The 19,503-nt window shown below is 44.9% G+C and overlaps 1 protein-coding gene across 1 annotated transcript; it reads left to right on the top strand.

Moving 5' to 3' along the window:
* The first annotated feature begins 1,654 nt into the window (after positions 1-1,654).
* Positions 1,655-2,638, top strand: CBY2 (chibby family member 2). Its single transcript, XM_009942799.2, is given in 1 exon segment — positions 1,655-2,638. A coding segment is annotated over 1 exon segment (984 nt).
* Positions 2,639-19,503: the final 16,865 nt, after the last annotated feature.

Here is a 19,503-nt window from a genome sequence, read left to right as displayed (position 1 = left end):
GGCAGGGAAAGTGGGGAGCAGCAGGTTTTGGAAAGGAGAGGGCGAGAACAGGACAGGGGTACACAATGTGATGGCAGGGCTGGAGGGTCTGAGGAGCTTGTGCGTGGTTGTCACCCCACGCCTAATGCTCGGGTCAGAGACATGGGGACAAAATTCGTGAAGGTAAAGCTCTCCTGACTGACGGAAAGGCAGAAGTGGATTTCCCAAGGGACGGAAGAGCAGCTGGGGGACCTCAGTGGGGGAGAAGGGTAGATCTGGGTGAAATATGACAGCCAAATTCTTTTTCTTTTTTCTTTTTTTTCTTTTTTAACTAGAAAAAGGCACATCTAAGCAGTTATAAACACTGTGCATAAACCCTAAGAATTCCAACAATTTGCTTATAAAAAATAGTTCGACCTCAGTTCAAATGACTTAATCATGAAAAAACACACAAATTTAATTTTGGTAAAAACTACAGATTTTTAGGGGGGGGATGTTCTGTTTTTTGTGGGTTTTTTTGTTGTTGTTCATGTGAAAAGACTGAAATCCATCATTTGCCCAGGTTTACTTATGACTAGAAGGTGAATTAAAGCACAACATTTCTCGCAGAGGGAAGGAGGGAAGAGTGTTGAGCAGATAAGTCTGAGGTTTCTGTGACTGAAATAAGAAGCATCGGAGGTGCGGCCCCGCAGTACGGATTTTAAAGAGATGGGTTTTCTGATGATGTGAAAAAGAGGCAGATGGACTGTAGGAAAGGGATGAGCAATCACTATTGCAAGACTGGAAAGCAAGAAAAATAATGGAGCTATCAAAGGAAATAAAGAAAAGAGGGACTGGGGAGAAATGAGAAGTAAAGATGGAGCATTACCTATTGGTTGTGACAGTTTTTGGACTGTGGTGGTAGGAACTGGTCAGGAAAACATGCAAAGAGCAACAGATCTCTCCAGGTCCCGGTGTCCCAGGGCTGTGGTTTGGAGTTGTAATTATTTGTGCATGTTGTATCTCTCGGTGCACTTTCTGTTCACAGTTCCGTGGACTTTAAGATCAAAAAACACAACTGCCACTGCATTTTTGTGGTGCCCTGTCAATACAGGCTACTGAGCATCAATAAGAAAAAGCTACTCTCAAGGCCAGTTTTTCGCTGTGATCCTTTAAAAATATTTTACTTTGGAAAGTTGGTTTCAGCCCCACGACATGTTTTAATTCATTTGTCTGTCAGTCATTTGGGAACAGGCTATTCTGAGGCACAAGATATTCTTACATTTTACTCCCTTACATGTCTGTAAAAACGAGGTAGACAGATAAAAGGAGAGTCCAGGTTTTCATACCAAAGCTTGAGGTGCTACCATAGAGCTGCTTTATCTACCAAAGCCAATTTTCTCAGCTTTTATAAACTATTTTTCTGATGTACTCCCTAACTTCTAGGGTCAAAAAGCAACACAGTCAATTGTGGGATCTGACTTTTTTGCTTGTTCCTGTCACCCAGTGTACTTCAATTCTGACCTTGAATTTTGGCAATAACTTTGTGCATTTGTGTTCCCTGTTCTTTCAGTCCTGATCAAGGTTCTCCAGCCCTGCAGTGTCACCTACTCCTTGCCGGTGGACAGTGGCCTCTTGCAGAAGTTGTGGAAGAAGTCTTTTTGCACAGCCCTCCCTGATTTACTGAAGAAAGGCCATGTCTACTTTTGATCTGACGAACCAGAGCATGCAGTGCACAGAGCCTGAGGTAGGCTATATTGCCCCACGGATGAAGCTGAGGGATGAGATGTTTGTGTTTATTGATGGCAAATGGGTGAATGAGATCTACTGCCAGCCACCTTTTTCTTCCCACCAGAAACTCTTTAGCAAGAAGACATAGAATGAGTGGAGCATCTTGGAGGAGAACAGGGCACTCTGGCAGGAAAACCATGTCCTCCGGATTGAGAACAGGATGCTCTGGGAAGAAAACAAGGCTCTACAATGTCTCCAGCCACAGAACAAAGCTGTCCAGGTTATTTACACTGATGCCACTCAGCAAAGCCTCCAGAAGGAAAATAAGCCATTCCCGTTCTTCCAAGAGAGGAACATAGGCTTTCAGGTCAGCCCAGGCAACAAAGCTCTCCAGGTGATCCAGGAAAAGACTAGAGTCTTAGAGGGTTTCCAGCAGGAGGATAAATCAGTCCCCGTCATCTGGAAAGACCATGAAGCCATCACAGTCCACGAAGAGAGAAAAGATGCCAGCTCAGATCTTCAGAAGGATACTGATGCCATCACATCTGTGGAAGAAAGTAACCCTGGTCCAGCCCCTCAGCAGGAAGATGAAGCTAATAAGAACATCACCACTTCAACCCAAAATAAGATCAAGACTACCCCAAGCACACAGGATGAATATGAAATCCTCCAGGCTCTCCAGGACTTATATGAGCTCCTCCACATCTTCCTGAAAGTGAACCATCTCCTTGGGGAGAATCAGGGCGCTCACATTCTCTACGGTGTAAACAGATCCTTCCAAGAAGATTCCAATAGACCGAAGCTGCAGCTCAATGCTGTGAAAAACATTGTGTCAGACATTACGGCTCAGATGGAAATGCTGGAAAAGGAGCTAACTGCCATCACTTCTCCAATGTATGAAGAAGTAGGACAGAAGCTGGCAACTGAGCATCAGCTTGGAGAGCTGTGAAGCTTGTTGCTAAGACCTGCTAGCTCAACTTCCTGGAAAGCTTCTGTCCTTGTTTGAGGGAACCTAATAAAAATCCCAGTCGAGCCTGAAGACATCTGGGGAATATTGTGTTATTCTGAAATTTTCGTACATTGCTTAGATGTGTTTCACTTTCTGATTACACAGACCGGGTGATGGTCATGAATTTGTCTAGTGTCGGGAAAACAGGTTTTTCAGCATTTTTTTTCATAGTTTCTGATAGTAAGGCCTATATTTTCAAAAAGCTAGTCATTCTTTTCACACTTAATTTGAGGTACCTTATGTTGGCCGTACTTTTCAGAACGATGGGCCTTTCCTGAAAATGAGGATCCCAGCTGTGAGCTGATTATGGATCCCTGGTGGTCCCTTTCTTTCTTATGGCTGGCCAAGTTAAATGGCTGAACTGTGTCTTCTGCCACACACCAGCCTTCCCTCTCTCATACAGGGTAAGCAGTGGATCATGGAAAATGTAGATTCCCAGAGGAGGCAGGCCCATGAAAGACAGTGGCACACAGAAAAACATACTGAGTATGCCATATATATATATATTCTTGCTGTTTCCTTTTCTCAGTCCCAAGTTGTTGTCTCTTTCCGTTATTTAAAGCTCTTCACCCAAAGAGAATCCATCTCTTGCCTCAGAGTATAACCAGACCATAAAGCAAACACCGCCCACTGGAACAGCACCTCCCCTTCTGCCTTCATTATCTGTAAATTATCTTCATTGTTTTGTACCTTAATTAGGCCTAATTCTTTTCAAATGGCCTCATTTTGGTGTAATTGAATAGTCCTACTGATTTCAAGTGAGATTATCATTTGCTGATAAATGGCACTTTTAGGATGCAGTGTGTACAGGAAGGACTGCTTAATGTCTTATTTATAGCTCACTACTAAATGCAAAATTCCTGTAGAATTTGGTGGTCTTTTTGGACCAGCCCTTCTTTGTGACCAGGAATTAATTGTGTCTTTGTCTGCAAACAATCACATGTAGTTATGGAGCTAACAGCATTCTAGCCTGGAGGAACATCGATATTTCTGGTGTCACAGGGCAAGGGAAAGGGCAGTGCCCTTCCCCAGTGCATCAAAATTGCGTGAGCAGCTTTGTGAGTCTGAGCTCTCTTTCTGAAATCTTCCGCTGGACTTTGAGACTTGAAAGCAGGACCACATGTACCGCAATAATTTACTGTCACATGCTGAGGACTGGGCTGGGTTGAGCACACTGCGAGGCTAAGCCCCAATACCCTCACCAGCCCTGCTCCATCACCCAGTGGGTCCCCTTTGGCCAGACCACTGCAGGCAGGTGGGGAGGGACTGACCTGCTCTGCACCTTGGTCCTGCTGCTGCTTCTCTTAGAATTTCTACACCTTGTCTTTTCAGAGCTGTTTTGTTTGAATGTCTGATGATTTCCCTCCTTTATTTTAAACTGTTGATAATGGATATCAACTCAGCAGTCCCCTCGCCATGTGCTTTCTTCAGCTTTGCTTTTGCATCTCACACAGCTTAGCAGCCACCATATTGTCTTGCATACAGACCAGCTGATGGGACATCTGCAGTTCACCGTCAAGCTGCTTTCAGCAGAACTGTGCTGTTGTCTGGCAGCTCAAGAATTTGGGTCCTGCCTCAGGGATATGGCCCAAGAGAAAATGAACGGAGGTCAGGGGTATGTCCTCGCCTGCGACAGGGGCAAAGAGAAAGGAAAGAGTTGTCACACTCATGTGGGCGCTCAGGCTGTGGGGGAAAAATTTTCTGGGAGAAATGCCTGTTTCTGCACCATCACTGAACTGTCGCATGCAATCGTAGCCTGGGACGGGCAGGCAAGAAGACTACAGTGAGAAACGTGGGTCCTAGCTCGCAGTCCAAGCACATACTCACAGCCCTCTGCTACAAAGTGCTGACAAATAAAGGAAGATCCCTCCTCCCAGACATGATGGTGGGGCCACAGGAGGGAATGAAACAGGCAGCAGGGTCACATCTCCTGCACAGAGCAGTGAGGTCCCTCTTTATTTCTTGAATGGTCAGATAAGGCAGGTTTTTAGCTGCTCCACAGCAAGCAAATAGGTTGCCAAAAGCAACATTCTGGTGGCTGTTCCACAGCTTAATCTGGTATTTGGATGCATATCTGCTCATATTGTGAATGGACATGCCCGTCTCAAGCAATCTGCTGGCACAGGAGATGGAGAGCCTGTTGATATGCTCATGTTTAAAAATTGGGTCTAGTCTCAATTGTGTGGCTAGAGTGTCTGGAAATGCATTTTCCTCTGTCTTGGACGTCCCTGGTGCAGTGCAATTTGTCACAGTCTTTCAGGCAGAGTACAGACATCTTTAGGTAATCTAGCAAGACAGGTACAAGGAGACTTCCGCAGAGCAAGTGTAGGACCGTTATTGTAAAGCAAAGGGAAGGTTATGGTGAGGTTTATCTCTTGCAACAAGACTTAAGAAGCAGGTTGTCACTCTAGTTTATAGGTCTTTAAGTGATTTGGCACTGAATTACCTAAAGGATGAATTGTCTTTCACCTTGTATCTCACTCAACAGGCCAAATACCAGCAATGACTATTTACTTCAGAGGCCTAAAGTAGGGGGTATTCTCTTCTGCTGTTCTGTTCTGTTCGGGCTTCAGGATGCTGAGGCAAATCTCCTCTCATGGTTGAAGTTGAAGGACTGGCTCTCAGTGGTGCAGGGAAAGCTGAATGTGTAAGGACCAGGAAAGAAAAAAAGGAGCAATGTCCGTGAATAGGAGGATGTGCAGACAGCAAGTTGCTCCTGCTTAGTGACAGGATTACAACTATATTTAGATAATTACCTCAGCTCCATGCTGGGCAACACATTCATGCTTCTGTGCCTTCAGACACACTCCTTTTCTCAGACGCACTCCTTTTCTCCTAGCTGTCTCCCTCATTGTGTTTTAGCATAATATTTGTTAAGAGGCAGGAGAGGGTCTATGAAGACCCTAATGCCAAGCTCTGGAGGGAAGTAGAGGTAGTGACAAACTTTGGTGGTGTGTTTGTATTTTATCAAAGTGATTTGTGTCCTGTTAGAATAAAAAAAACACTCTTATGCCAGTGGCCAGGGCACTGACTCCTACCATGTCCCTGTACATGGGCAGGAAAGACACATGGACTCACGGCTTTCAGCCAGGTGCTTGGGAGGAGTCATCTCACCTAACATCAGGTGTCCATCCAGGACAACACATCCATATCTCAGCTAGTCACCCCGGGCTTCCTTTCTAGTCTGTAGGGAGAAATGGGCAGAAAGGCTGTGATTTATGTGACCTCTCTTAGACAAAAGTTTTAGCATGGGCTGAGTCACCAGCTGGAGTCACCTGCTTCTCTCTGTTGCTTCTATAATTGCTTTGGGAGCAATTATCTCCAACTTAGATGTCCAGTTTGGAACTCTCTGAGTTAGAGGGGACGTATCCTGCCCTCTGAGTGAGGACCTTGGCAGTCCTGAGCAGAGGAGGTGCTTCACCAGGTGGTGAAGTGGCACAAGCTCGAGACAGTGTGCTGCTGGTCCCAGTCCCTGGCTTAGCTTTCTGTGAGATGCCTTCATTAGGCAGCTGACTGAGATGTCTCCATTGTGTGGGGAAATTATTACTTTGTGAATAAAATGGAGTTAGTCTGGGCAGAGCTTAGCTGTCAGGAACACATGTAGGATCCTCAGGGGAACATGATACTTCTCCCGAATGCTAACGATGTTCCTGGAGGGAAATGAGTTTTGTGAGCCCTTCAAGCTTTGATCAGTGCTTTGGATCTTTGATCTTCCTGGTTATAAAAAGTCTATACCTGGTGTATGTTTTTTGGCATCTCTCACAGAGAAGTTGAATTGACTCATGCCTTAAAGGTTCCTCAAGCCTGTCAAGTGCTAGATAGCAGTGCCCATAATGACTGCTCAGTGCCTAGCCTTGCAGAGGATTGGGTTATAAGCAAACTCTTATAATCCCAGAAGGTACCAAATCTCCAATCTGTGCTTATTTGCTTACAAACTGGACAGAGATGGTGACAGTGGGGGAGGATCACTTCTGGATGATGGGAGAAAAGCAGGTGATTATGAGTGTTGCTTGGTCTACATGAGTGTAGCTGAATCTGTTACTCAATGCTGAGGGCACAGATGGTGAGATTTGACTGAGTTGCCTGCAGAGTGCCACAGGACTGCATGGTGACAGTCCTGAGCACTGCCCATTCTCTGCTGTGCTCCATGCTCCCAGGCAGTGGCATTAATCACTTCACAGGGGGCCATCACAGTATCCCATGGGCCTCCATCCAGAGTGGGTGCTGGTGAAGAGGGCTGAGCTCACAGCTTTTGAGGCTATTTAAAGCAGAAATGGAGGAAAAATGCAGCAGCAGGTATTTACAGGATCAGCTTGTTAATTATCGTAACATTTAGGTAGGTTTGGGAAAAAATGGTGTAAGCTTAATTTTTTTTTCCTGGCCTGGTCACTGATTTACAAGTCTCTGGAAACTGAGAGCTATTCTGGTTTGAAATGGATGGATGTCATTACTAAGGTGCATAATTTACCTTTTGCAGAGAGACAAACTTTCTGTCTCTCTCTTTCTTATTGTTGCTGATTAGCTCCTCATTTTTGCACTACTTATTTGTCAGTACTATTTCTGGAAAGCTGAGTTTTTGTCAAGGTCACCATCAGCCTCTTGCTTCCCTGTAAATTGGATTATTGCCTGTAGCTGGGCTCTGTGCAAATGCTGACTTTCCTATTCTTGTTTCTTATTAGGCAGTCTAATATAGCTCTTTTTGTACTGTCTTCATATAACACCCACCCTGGCCCTTTTCTCTTGTCTTAGCAGCCTAACCACATCCTCCCATCCCTAAATTGAAATTTAGGAATTTTTTCAAAGCATTTTGAGCTTTCTTAAGCCCTGGCTTGCTCCTATTAACTGCTGAAGACAGTTTTCCCAGAGTTTTACCTGTGCTTTCATGAAGTTGGGGATGTGCTTCAGTGGATGTGGCACTGGCCAGACCTCATTTTCTGTGGCAGTGCAGGCTGTTTCTTGGGGTTCTCAACAGCCCAGTCTGGTCCTCCCAGTGTCAGTTCCAGTTCAGCACAGAATTAGCCATAAGTGTACTTTTAAATGCGGGATATGGTGGAAGACATTCATTCAACCTTTGTGCTGGAACAGTACTAAGTCATCTTTTTTTGACATTCAGATTTGAACGCAGACTACTCACAATATTGATGCAGTGAGGTGCAAAAAAGTAGGGGAGCAACTCTTCAGGTAAGGTGCATGAAGAAATTGTTTCCTATGGAGGCCATTGCCCTGCCTTAAAGCAGAGAGCTTTAAAACACTATCACATTTTCCAAAGTGGTATTCATCCCACCTAGACAGAAGCACTTAAATTAAAGCAGTAATCGAGATCCATGGTCACCTGACGTGGCTTCTGCAACGGATGGAGGAAGGCAGGCTTGCCAGAAAGACCCTCTCCAGGGGTGCAGGTCTTTCCCCACTGGCTGCAGAGAGCTTGGAGGGGCCAAGGTTAGGTGAGAAAAGTCCAGGCCTGAGCGATGGTCGCATCTCTTAATGCATTTGCCAGGCAGAACCCCAAAGGATACCACAGGAAAGGGAGGTGGGGGAGCCATAAGTGAGTTGGTCACTTGTCTTGCTTTCCTTATTGGCAAAACCCAAAAGCTCATTTCTGAACCCAAGATCAGCTCCCCAACCTGATCCTGGTGGCTCACAGACATTCACACAGCCTCAGAGTTAGGGATTTAGCCACCAGCATTGCATCTGAGGATTCAGTCCTGCACTCCTTGAAGTCCCTGGCAAAACTGCAGCTGAGCTGGAGCATGGAGGAGCATGGATCCTCAGCATGGAGGATCATAGCTAGATCCTCCTTTAGGACAAGAGGAAATGGCCTCAAGTTGCATGAGGGCAGGTTTTGGTTGGATATTAGGAAAAATTTCTTTACTGAAAAAGTGGTCAAACATTGGAACAGGCTGCCCAGGGAGGTGATTGAGTCACCGTCCCTGGAGGTGTTCAAAAAATGTGTAGATGTGGCACTTCGGGATATGGTTTAGCAGGCATGGTGGTGTTGGGGTGATGGTTGGACTTGATGATCTTAGAGGACTTTTCCAACCTCAATGATTCTATGATTCTATGATCCCAAACAATACAACCAAATCTCACCAAACTCATTGTAAATATATACATTTTAGCTTTTCAGCCTTTCTATGCCTTTAGGTTAAAGGGGTTTTATTTTGTTTTGGGCACAAAAGGTAAAATCACAGAACTTTCAATCTTTCAGAAAAATACAATTGGCAGAAATGTTTTCTAAATGCAGATTGAACATCTTCCTTTTGAACGTGGGCTATGCCAAAGCTCTGACATACATCTTTGATCCTATGGCAGTGTCTGAAGAAATTATGAGATTCTAATGTGGAATAATAGATTCTCATCAAGACTTCTAGCTCTAGGAAATTGTTTAATCTCCATTCTCTGTGGCTGTTTCTTTGATGCAGCTGTGACAGAAGGGTCCCAAGTGCTGGGAAAAACAGCTCACCAGCTCAGAACAAAGCTGATTATGTAAATTATGCATTAAGATTCGGCTTCAATTTAATTTTATTCTGTAAATAAATATCCCATTAACATCCATCTGTTAAAAGTCAGGTAAAACATTTTCAAAACCTCCATTGTCATGGCAGATGTGACTGTACCATAAATAGTGACGGGGTGGTGGCATGAGGACATCAAAGTATAAAGTGCGAAGCACATTTTAAGGAGCAAGGAAGGTGATAACATTTAATTATAACAAAAGGAACCTTGTCTGATTGAGACAGACAGTACTTCCATTTGTGCTGTACTGTTTGCATCGTGCAAACTGCTTTCTCTGATCACCGTCTCTGAGATCACTAATAGTTATAGCTCATTAATTCACTTAAAATACAAAAACATTTCAGCTGAAAAAGCTCATTACTAAATGACGTTCAAGCCTTTAGCTTAATATTTTTTTTATTGCAACAGCTTTCTTTTGAGTAGTCATCTTCCCTTGGTCTAGTTGGTACTCCACTGCCAACCATGTAAAAGATTATACTGATCAGGAACAGAATTATGAACCCTGTCAGGTTTTCTAAATTACTCTTCAAAGATTACAAAAAAGGTTCAAGTGCTCATAACCCATAGCTGGTTTTAATTATTTTAAATAATCAGAGATTTCATGGGCACAGCAAAAGAGCACTCGACAAAGAAGCAGGTAGGGGATAGGAGCACAGTTCACTTATGTTGGAAGTATAAAACCGTGTGTCTCTGTCAGATGGAGATCAGAAACAGGTTCCTTACATATTCTTTAACATCCTGAAGGAGGAATAGTAACAGTGCTAATTTAATTCCATAAAGAGAATGGGAAAGCTATTTCCTATGGGACACACTGTAGGGAAAAGTTAGAGGTAGTGCCCTGCTGTAGGTGTCCGAGCAGAACAAACCAGCAGAAATTACAATTCTTCAAGGGACTAGCAGACTTGAATGCAACCTTCCAGTGCTCTGCTATTCCACCTAAGCTTCTTGTTTATAGGAAATCTGCATCATAAGTGCAAACCCTTACTGCTTGGTGGAAGCTAGCCTTAGGCACAAAATTGCATGTCTGTAAATACCTAGTTGTTGGTACAGCAAAATACCATATGCTACAGTAAAGCCAACAGTCCAATTCCCAGTAAAAACAGTATGCGTTAATGCTGCATTGAAACCTTTTTACCAGAGCAAATAAAAGCAGAGTCTGGCACCAGGTTTCATGAATGGTTTACTGCTCAGTGTAAATGTGTTTGCATACCCAAGGCAGCTCAGTGTTTCTCCAGGTATTGGATATCACAAGCCCTGTCCTCATTCCTGTGCAATATTCCAAAGAAAGTGTGAGGTCACGGGGACTGTAGATACATCTGAAGAATATGGTTGATATTATGGGCTCTCCCCATGCATCAGTATGCAGCAAGTCTGTTTTGACTGTACATTTTCTCAGCTGCCTTAGGTTTTCACCCTCAACTGGATTATCCAGTGGTGTGGGTGTTGGGGAAGGAATAGAGGGCCATGCATCTTTCATCACCTCCCATGTCCCCAGCTGTCACAGGTGCTGTCAGATTAGAAAAGGGAGGTTATCCCACCCGACCAGGCCAGAGCTGGAGCTCTGAACTGGCAAGAGTGACCTCTGAGGAGGACATGGTAGGAAGGGGCCCTGAGCTTTGCTGTATTTGGCATTGCTGTCGTGTCCATTGCTGGATGAGGCTATGAAGGTCTTTATGGATCCCTCCTTGAATATCCACATGTTCCTCCCCATCAGCCCAATGTGAATGGGTCCATCTGCCACCTCTCCTATAAGCATGTCTTGGCCAGAAACCTCTTCTTCATCACATGTCCTCTAATACTTCCAGGCTGCAAAGATACCAGCAGCCTGGGGAAGCCGGACTGTAATAGAGGAAAGTGCATTGGATGTTGTTGCCTCAAGCAAAGTTTTGCTCAGGTGTGGTCTGAGAGACCCTGGGGGTTTCTTGGCTCTAACACCACATGTGAAATACAACAAACAAATGTAACCCTCCTCAGAAGATCAAGCAGACCTCACTCACAACATTGTTCAGGCTGACGTGCTATGCCAAGATGTGGTGGGGGGAAGCAGCAAGGGATCCTACTAGAGAACATCTCTAGAGCTGGAGCATTGGATTGACCAAGATGGCCCAAGAAAGTACTATTTTCTGGCATGGCTACCAGCTATTTCTGTAAGTGGAAAGCTCAAACTGCTCCTGGGAATAAACACAGATAGAGCGTGGGTGCACACCGTCTGTGGAGTTGTTCTCCAGGCAAATGAACAGCCATAAACAAAGCATGTGTTGCATGATCTGTACTCTTTCACAACATATAATACAGGTTTCATCTCGTCTGGTTTTCAGAGGATTCAGATGCAAAAATTAAATTAGTCTTAGAAAAAATATTTGTGTTTCTCTCCTCTTGACACCCCATGTCACAGATTTGCTCTGCTAATTATGTGACACCATGGTTAGTGATTTCCTCACTATATTCCTAATCTCTCATCAAATCTTTGCCCACTCTTGTCTCCTAAACTGCTAGAGCCTTACTTGGAAAAAGTTACTGTAAATTACATGACACACATGTTGAAATCAATGCTTTTCTGAGGGAGAAGGTTTCTGGGGACCCTTGGATGTGTGGCTGCTTGTGCTAGTATCTAAAACTGGGCTTCAATTTCAAGCCCAAAACTGGTTTCAGAAAAGACTTGAATGCAGGACTGGTCAGAGCGATTTCTGTTTCACTTACTTACTTTTGGCAAGGAAGAAAAAACTTGCCATAGCTGATGGGTTTTGCATCTTGTGGCAGAGGCAGACAGTAGTAGACTGTCTGGCTGGGTGGGCTTGGTGAATGCCCCCTTCAGCCCATGCTCGCAAAGAGACATTTCCAATTCATTACATGTTGCCTATCCAGAATGAAAATCTTTTTAAAACAGGATTTTTAGAAGACACGTGTTATTCTAATCAGATGCCTCAGTGACATTTGCAGCAGAGAGGCCGGGGATTGTTGGCAAGCTTTACTGAGTATGACTTAAATGCATTAGATTAGAAAGCACTCAGTTTAGCTAGTTGTTTTTCCTGATTTGCTTGGCTATTCCAACCATCTCCCCCTCCCGCTCCCTTATTGTGATGGAGATGCCATGAGGCTGGCATGCAGAAAAGACTGCATGTCAGCATATTCAGGGTCCTAAAGGCGAGATGCATCTATGATTGCATAGCACAAAGACGAACAGAATTCCAGGGCTCCCTAATTAACCTATCTAATTTATCTTCCCACCATATGGTAAATCTGAAGTTAAATACAAGAGAGGAGTAATTCAAGGCCTCATTTTCAGAAGGTCAGCCTTGCAATTTGCATGGACTCTTTCCACCTGGGATTAAAAAGCAGGCTCAGATAAAACTGGTGCCACCTCCAGCTATTTGCTGGGGTAAAGGGGAGTGGAGAGTGATGCAAGTACACAGGAAAATATTTTGCAAATGCAAACATGGAGGTGCAATTTTTACAGGTGAAAAATATCATCAGGCAGAAGGGAGGGCCAGGCCTTGCCCTATATGAAACGTTTCCTCTGAATAAGTTAGCTTAAAGATTTTTACCACTGGAACTTGGGGCAAATCTGTAGGGTGAGTGCAGCCACATGGCTGTTGCTCCAACATGGTGGGACTTGACGTAGCTGTGGTTCAGAAGCGCCTATGGGTTGAGGGCTGTGCTACTCTCGTAAGACATACTTTCTCCTTTTAAACCTCTTTCTTAGGTCTCAGCAGGACAGACTTGCTCAGATGTGGAGCTGTACTTATTTCTCTGAAGAGATGTTTAGAAGAGCCAGGACAGCTGAAGTCCTTTGTGGTTGTCTGTATCCAGAAGAATTCTCCATTAAAAGGGAGATGTCGCGTTAGAAAAGTTGGCATACCGAGATCCCATATGGATTGCCAGGAGTCTTTACTCTTGAAGGCAAAAGGCACATTAGTTCTGGCCCTGTTAGAAGCAGTTTGCAGGGTGTGTGAGGGAGGGTGGGTTTAGGCGAAAGACCTGGTAACAAGCCCCTGTCCCAAGGCTTGCAACCTCTTGGGAAGTCAACCATCAGTCCTCAATCCTTTACCTCATCCACTCCCTCCTTTGACACCCCTGAGCCTCCCACCATAAGAGCACCCTGTAATAACTCTATGCTGCTCCTCTTTTTTTTCTGGAGGGGAACACACAGTTTTCAATAGAGAAAGGAGGTAAAGGAAGAGAGAGGGGCACGGAGGGAGCCATGAGCCTTTCCCAGGACTTGCTTCCAGCCCGACAGCTATGACAGAGGGGCAGGCAGCACCCCCTTGCTCTGGGAGAGATGGCGTGAAGGCAGAGACCAAAAGGCAGCTGCCTGGTAATTTGTTTTTACAGTGGTTTAATAAATGAGATCCCCTGTCACAGAGTCTCCAGGAAAGGGATTTAAACACGTGCAAACCAGCCCGAAGACCTGCCAATCTTACCTTAGGGCTTGACATGTCCTGGAATTGGGCCCGGCTCCTTGACAACTGCTACTTGATGTGCAGACAGTGACTTAACCACCTACTGCACCCAGCCTTGGAGAAATGAGTCTTGGCACTTGGGCTGCATCACCACTGCAGCCTTGCCCAGAGCCTGAGCATCACTCCGGGATGTCCTTTTTTACTGGCGGATTGTTCTTATATAGCTATGGCTTTCCTTTCTTCCTGGCCTCCGGCTCCCCTGCTATTAAGCTAACCAGTATGTGCACCCACTAAATACGCCAGGAAACACTATGGTTGGAAATGTCCTCATCACTGGGGGAGGCAGGAGCCCTCTCGCTTCCTCAGTACTGTGTCTTCGCCATCCCATATCTGTGTAGCAACAGGCTGAGGTGTCACTAACACAGGCAGCGACAGCGAAAAGAAGATGATCATGCAAATATATGTATCGGAGGTAAAATGAAGGTGAAGAGGCACAGTTAGTGCCTATTTAATTCTTTTTCTGGATCATCTGTTTCCAATACAATTCCACATTATTCTGTATATATATATGTACACAAAATATACATAAACCACATACACACATGCATACATGCACAGACATATGCACACACAAAACCATATATATATGGAATTCATTATAATTAATTTCCAGATTCTTTAAAGGTGTCCAGGAATAAACAAATGATGGTCTCTCACTAGACAGGTTTTGTGGATGTTTACGATGGATAGCAATATGCTCAAGTGTGCAGCAACAAGGCTGGTGACGGACAGTCTTGAAAACACTGTCCCAGTAATACTTACATGGCACTTTGAAGCTTCAGAGTGTGCTGAAAACACAAATAAATCCCATAAACTGAACAGCTTGGTAGTGCTACCTGCCTCTCACAAATGGATTTTGAAAGAAGAAATGCTGCCATTATCAGCAACCAGCCTCATTTTTTCACTGAAGAAAGAAATCAGTGGCTTGAGCTCAAAGCTGAAAACGTGGGGTTTCTAAGTTTTAAGGAAAAAGTGGGCTTACCCTGGAGGAAGGCTGTGGAGACCCATCCTGACCGCTGAGAAGGTCTCCAGCGTGGGCACAGGGGATCTCCTCTCATAACTGCCTGCACAGGGGACCAGCGGCAGCACCCCACTAGTCCTTATTTCTTTGGCTATGAAGGAAGACACAGTAATGGTCTTAGATGTAATATCTACATTCTAAACTATGAAGCTGTGTAAGAGTTCTCTGATTCCTTGTGCTACAAGATCAGCTGCTGCAATGTCCAGGTTTCTGCATGACAGCAAAAAATTGAAGAGGTTCCACACTACCATTTTTTACTTTTAGCTGTAGGAAGGAAGAGATGGCTTTAGCACAGACACATTTTTCCATCCTGAAAATGTTTACCAACTGTTCTACTAATAACACATTGAGTATTAAATGCATGTTTAAATACTCTGCATTATTAGGACCTAAAGCAAACAACTTCAGTCCACAGAAAGTTCAGCTGGTGAAATGAAAGAAAAAAGAAAAGTGACTAACCTGTTTTTGTGTTGTCTGTGACAATGGCTAAAATGAAACCCCATGGGATTGCATTTCACTAAAATAAAACTCGCAGGAGAGATAGTCAGAAAATGGTCGTGAGTCAGTGACACACATTGCTTGACCCCTCTTACCTCTGCACAACCCCACAGTTTCCATATGGAACTGATGTTACTGCTGATGCTGAAAAGCGTTTCTGTGTGATCCGTGTTTGTGGTGTTATTTCCTAAAGTGCAATTTGCTTTTAGGTAGAAACCGTTGGAGAAATTAAGCTGCGAGCAACCAAGCTTGAAGCAATATTGCAAATGGCACTAAAGGTTCCTTACAACACGGTACACCTGGCAGAATGATATACTCTAGTTTAAAGGGCAGGTGACAAAGAGTATCTTCTCTGAGTTTTTCCTTTCTGATTGAGCAGCTTAGATAAATTATAACATCCCTTGCACTCCTTTCCCCTCATAGTAGAACTTTTATTTTAAATTTCATACCATGCTGGAAAGAAAACAAACAAAAGCAAATCACAGAATACATCTACTGGGGAAAAGAAAATGATGGAGAGCTGCTCCAGTGACTTCCGAACGTTAGAGGTGTCCACTTGATTTCATGGGTAATACAGTTTCAAAGTGGTCAAGCTACCTCACTGTATTACAGTCACTGCCGTTCAGGCATGAAGGTTTGGCTTCCAGTTTTCATTTCAACCTTTTTAAATCCAGAATGAAAAAAAAAAATCTCAGGTAATAGCATATTTCCTGGACTTTGACCTGCCGAAGCATGCAGCCCATGTTGGGGGCTCACACATCACGTGTCCGAGCGAGCAGTAACAGTGGGGACAGAGTGCTGAACAGAACATTAACAAATCATTTCATTCTGACAGGGCTAAAGTTTACTTTTTCTGCAAAGCGTGACCAGTACTAAAAAAGAGGGCACCATAAGCAACACCCCTTCTGGATACTCTGACATCTTGTTTTCTCACTAGTGACCTCAGAAGGCAGTTGGATGCCCTCCTAAAATGCATGCCATAGCTCAGCAGGGAGTTTTGAGCTCAGTGTGAGGGTACTGAGAGAAATCAAATGGCCCTTAATTCCACCAAGGAGCTCAGACTAGACAATTAGTTCCTTTCTGGCCCAAAAAGATTATGAATTTTGTACCAGCAGTGGCTGGCACCAGGAGCTTTAAGCCAGGAGAAAGTCTTTGTCACAGAGGATTTCTCTCTTGGCTTGCTACCATGACCCAGCCCTTTATGGGGGACCAGAGGCCACTCGCCTTACAGAGAGTGGCAGAAGTTATCTCTTCATAACAGCTGCAGAACTGGGTGAGGGTGAGACGATGTTCTAGATGTTGGACTCCAGGGACAGCAAGACATGTCTCTTTGAGGCTGTGTCCTTTAAGATGCATACAGATTTAACCCTACTGCTCAGATACAGCTTCTCAAACGTTCAGGGTTAGGGAGATGTGGTCCAAGCAGAGGACTACAGTGATGCTCTCTTCATTGGACAAGGGAGAAATCTTCCTTGCCTGAGTGTCCTCTCTACCACTGAGGTGTGATAAGGCTGGCTCAAGCTATCTAAGCTGGAACTGCAATATGGAAATCCACCCCTGAAACTGCAGGTGTCTTGCTCTTTCCTCAGGCTCCTGGGAATTTCTGATGACATCGGTGGAAGAGAGTGATGCAGATATACACAGCAAATTCAGCTAAGGAGGGATGGATCTTTGGAGGACTGACCTTGTCTGTCTGGATTCATATGACGTGTTTGAATGGTAAATCTCCAGCTCAGATGTGTTTGTTCACCATTATTCTCAGTTAAGGCAGATAAGTCCCTTCAAGGTGTGAGACCTCTTCTAGAGCAGAGGTCCAAAAGATGTCAGATGGATTTGATGTTAAATGTGCCCATTTCTTCCCACAGACAGGGATGGGAACCAACAGTGGGCTGTTCAGGTGGAGGCAACTGTTCTGTTGGCACCCCAAGCTAGGTGAGACAAATCCTTGGCCATTCTTGCCCGATTAGCAAGATCCCATCCCTCCAGATCTGCTTCACTGATGGAAAGCTGTAATGGTACCCTCATGTCAGTATGCCACAGAGGTGAGTGAGAACATCACTCACTTCCTAGCAAAGAGGGAACCTCTAAAAGGTGTGCATGAATACGTGTATGCGGAGTAATGAGTTCCCATGTATTACTGGATCTATACTGAATGCCTAATTGGGTGCATGTGCTCCTGGAGGACAAGGTGCACTATGTCAAGAGCCTCAGCTCCAGCTCCAGAGGAGGAGGATAGGTGACTTCCAGGAAGGATCAAGTAAGCTGAGATGTGATAAGATGAGTGACTAGCAACCAGTGGCCAAAGCACGTCCAAGAGCCTTCTCCACTCTTCAGCAGAAAGGAGGTGGTCAGGCTCTAGCCTCTCATTGAGGCAGACAGCAAAACCCCGAACCACGTTTCTTTTCCAGGACAGTCACAGCTGTGGCCTGTAATGCATCGTTCACTGTCTTTATGTACACACCTTGCAAGTGCATCCCACCAAAGACAGAGATCTTCAGGCTAGTCAAATCAAGAAAATTATCATTACTTGTAAAATTACTGCAAGATGATTTTCTCATTAAAATTTCATTAATTTTTTTTTCCTGACTCTGCTAAATCCTGTACTTTTAAAAGCATCTCATTCTATTATATTTCCATTAACACTAGCCACCATATTAATAGCTGGAAAACACAGGTTGGTACATTTGTGCTGCTAATGAGCACTGCCCACCTTCTCGAAACATAGTTATACCATGCAAAGTAAATATTACGGCTAATGCTTTGCATTCCTCCCATGGATGTGCTTGAAAGACATCAGCAGGGTTTCCAGTTGATCTCAAAGGTCTCATTCATGTTTGGTTTGGAAACAAACTGACACCGAGTTATTATTGTCTCCATCCAAGCACAGTCAGAGCCCGGCTGCAAAAGAAAAGTGTCGTACTAATGCTGGCTGCTGCTTTGTCATCTTCTCTGGGCTTTGAGAAGGATCATTCTGCAGGCAGAGGCTCGTCCTGGTGCCCCTCAGCGGGGCTTGCTGACTCCTCCGGTGGCATGGGTTTCTGCAGTGGGTCCCCTGCCGCGTGGTGGCTGCACTTCTCCAGGAGAGTTTCTCTTCTCCATCTGTCCTCCATAAATGGTCTTTTCCTGCTGAAAACCAGCAGCCCCATACGGAGGAAAATTGTGTAAAGAAGCCTTGCACTCCTGCCTCTACCTTGGCTAGGATGTCAGCCAGGAAAAAACCCACCGGGGGCTTAATGGAGTGGAGGACAGCGGGAGGATGCAAGAGGGGAGAGTGTTTCACCATGTTCCAATGTTAAGCATCATCCGAACACCTCTGCCACTGGCCGCTGCCTCTGTCCCCCATCCCTGGAGGACATCAGCCATTGCAGGCCCTTTGCTGTGGGGTGTGAGCTCCTTAGTTCAAAACACATAAATGCTTCCCTCCGGTGATGGCCCAGGAAGCTGTCTTCATGGTGACATTAGGGTTGTGGAGGTTTGGGTGGATCAGGAGCCTCAGAGAGATCAGGATTGCCCCTGGTGCGTGCAGATCACACAGAAAATAATCCCGTTAAAAGAACAGTTCGTGATGACCAGAGGAGCTTGTGAGACCCGAGGAGGCAGACCTCCAGCGCGCCAGCGCTCTGCCCGGCCGCACGCCTGCTTGCTGCAGATTCACACCAGCGCAAATGGGAGGAGAAGTTGACGGATTGCTTCAGCATTTTGCAAAACACCACATAACCCCCAAGGGCTGGAAAAGGTCCCCGTCGCTCAGTCTCCCTGGCTGTGTAGGCAGGCTTAGCGTGCTAATAAAGCAATCAGAGAGCACAGAGGCAGCGCGCTCTGCTGTGCCAGTTACTGTGCAATCAGCAGTGTTTACTTTCTTATACTTTACTAATTAGAGGGAGAGAAAAAGCAATATCCATGCATGCCGACTCCTGGGAGGAGGATGAATTTTAACGCGCAACTTAAGGAAAAGATAGAGTTATATTTTTCTGGGACCCAGACTAATCTCCCCTTTCCACAGGGGGGGGATTAGGGTTGGGGTTGTAGGATTTGCTGTTTTAATCAGAGAAGCCTCGACAACTTTCATTGTCTGCTCCAGATTACTCTGGTGTCTCCATATCCTCCCTTCCCTCTGAATAATGAGGAGCCGTGGACTGAATCTTATCTTACCGATACTGCCAGACATTTATGGCTTTATGGAAATTGGCAGTAACTTAGGCAGCTGCCTCTCTTTTCGGAGTAAAATAAAGGTTTCGTTGGCATTGAGTTCTCACCCTGCTCCCCTCAAAGACCCAAAGGATCTGGAGAGCTTAGTGAACTTTTTTCTA

The sequence above is a fragment of the Opisthocomus hoazin genome, chromosome 1 (assembly GCF_030867145.1).
Source record: "Opisthocomus hoazin isolate bOpiHoa1 chromosome 1, bOpiHoa1.hap1, whole genome shotgun sequence".
In the NCBI taxonomy this organism is placed as follows: domain Eukaryota; kingdom Metazoa; phylum Chordata; class Aves; order Opisthocomiformes; family Opisthocomidae; genus Opisthocomus; species Opisthocomus hoazin.
The sequence above is the reverse complement of the archived record's forward strand: the minus strand, read 5'-3'. Positions and strand labels throughout refer to the sequence as shown.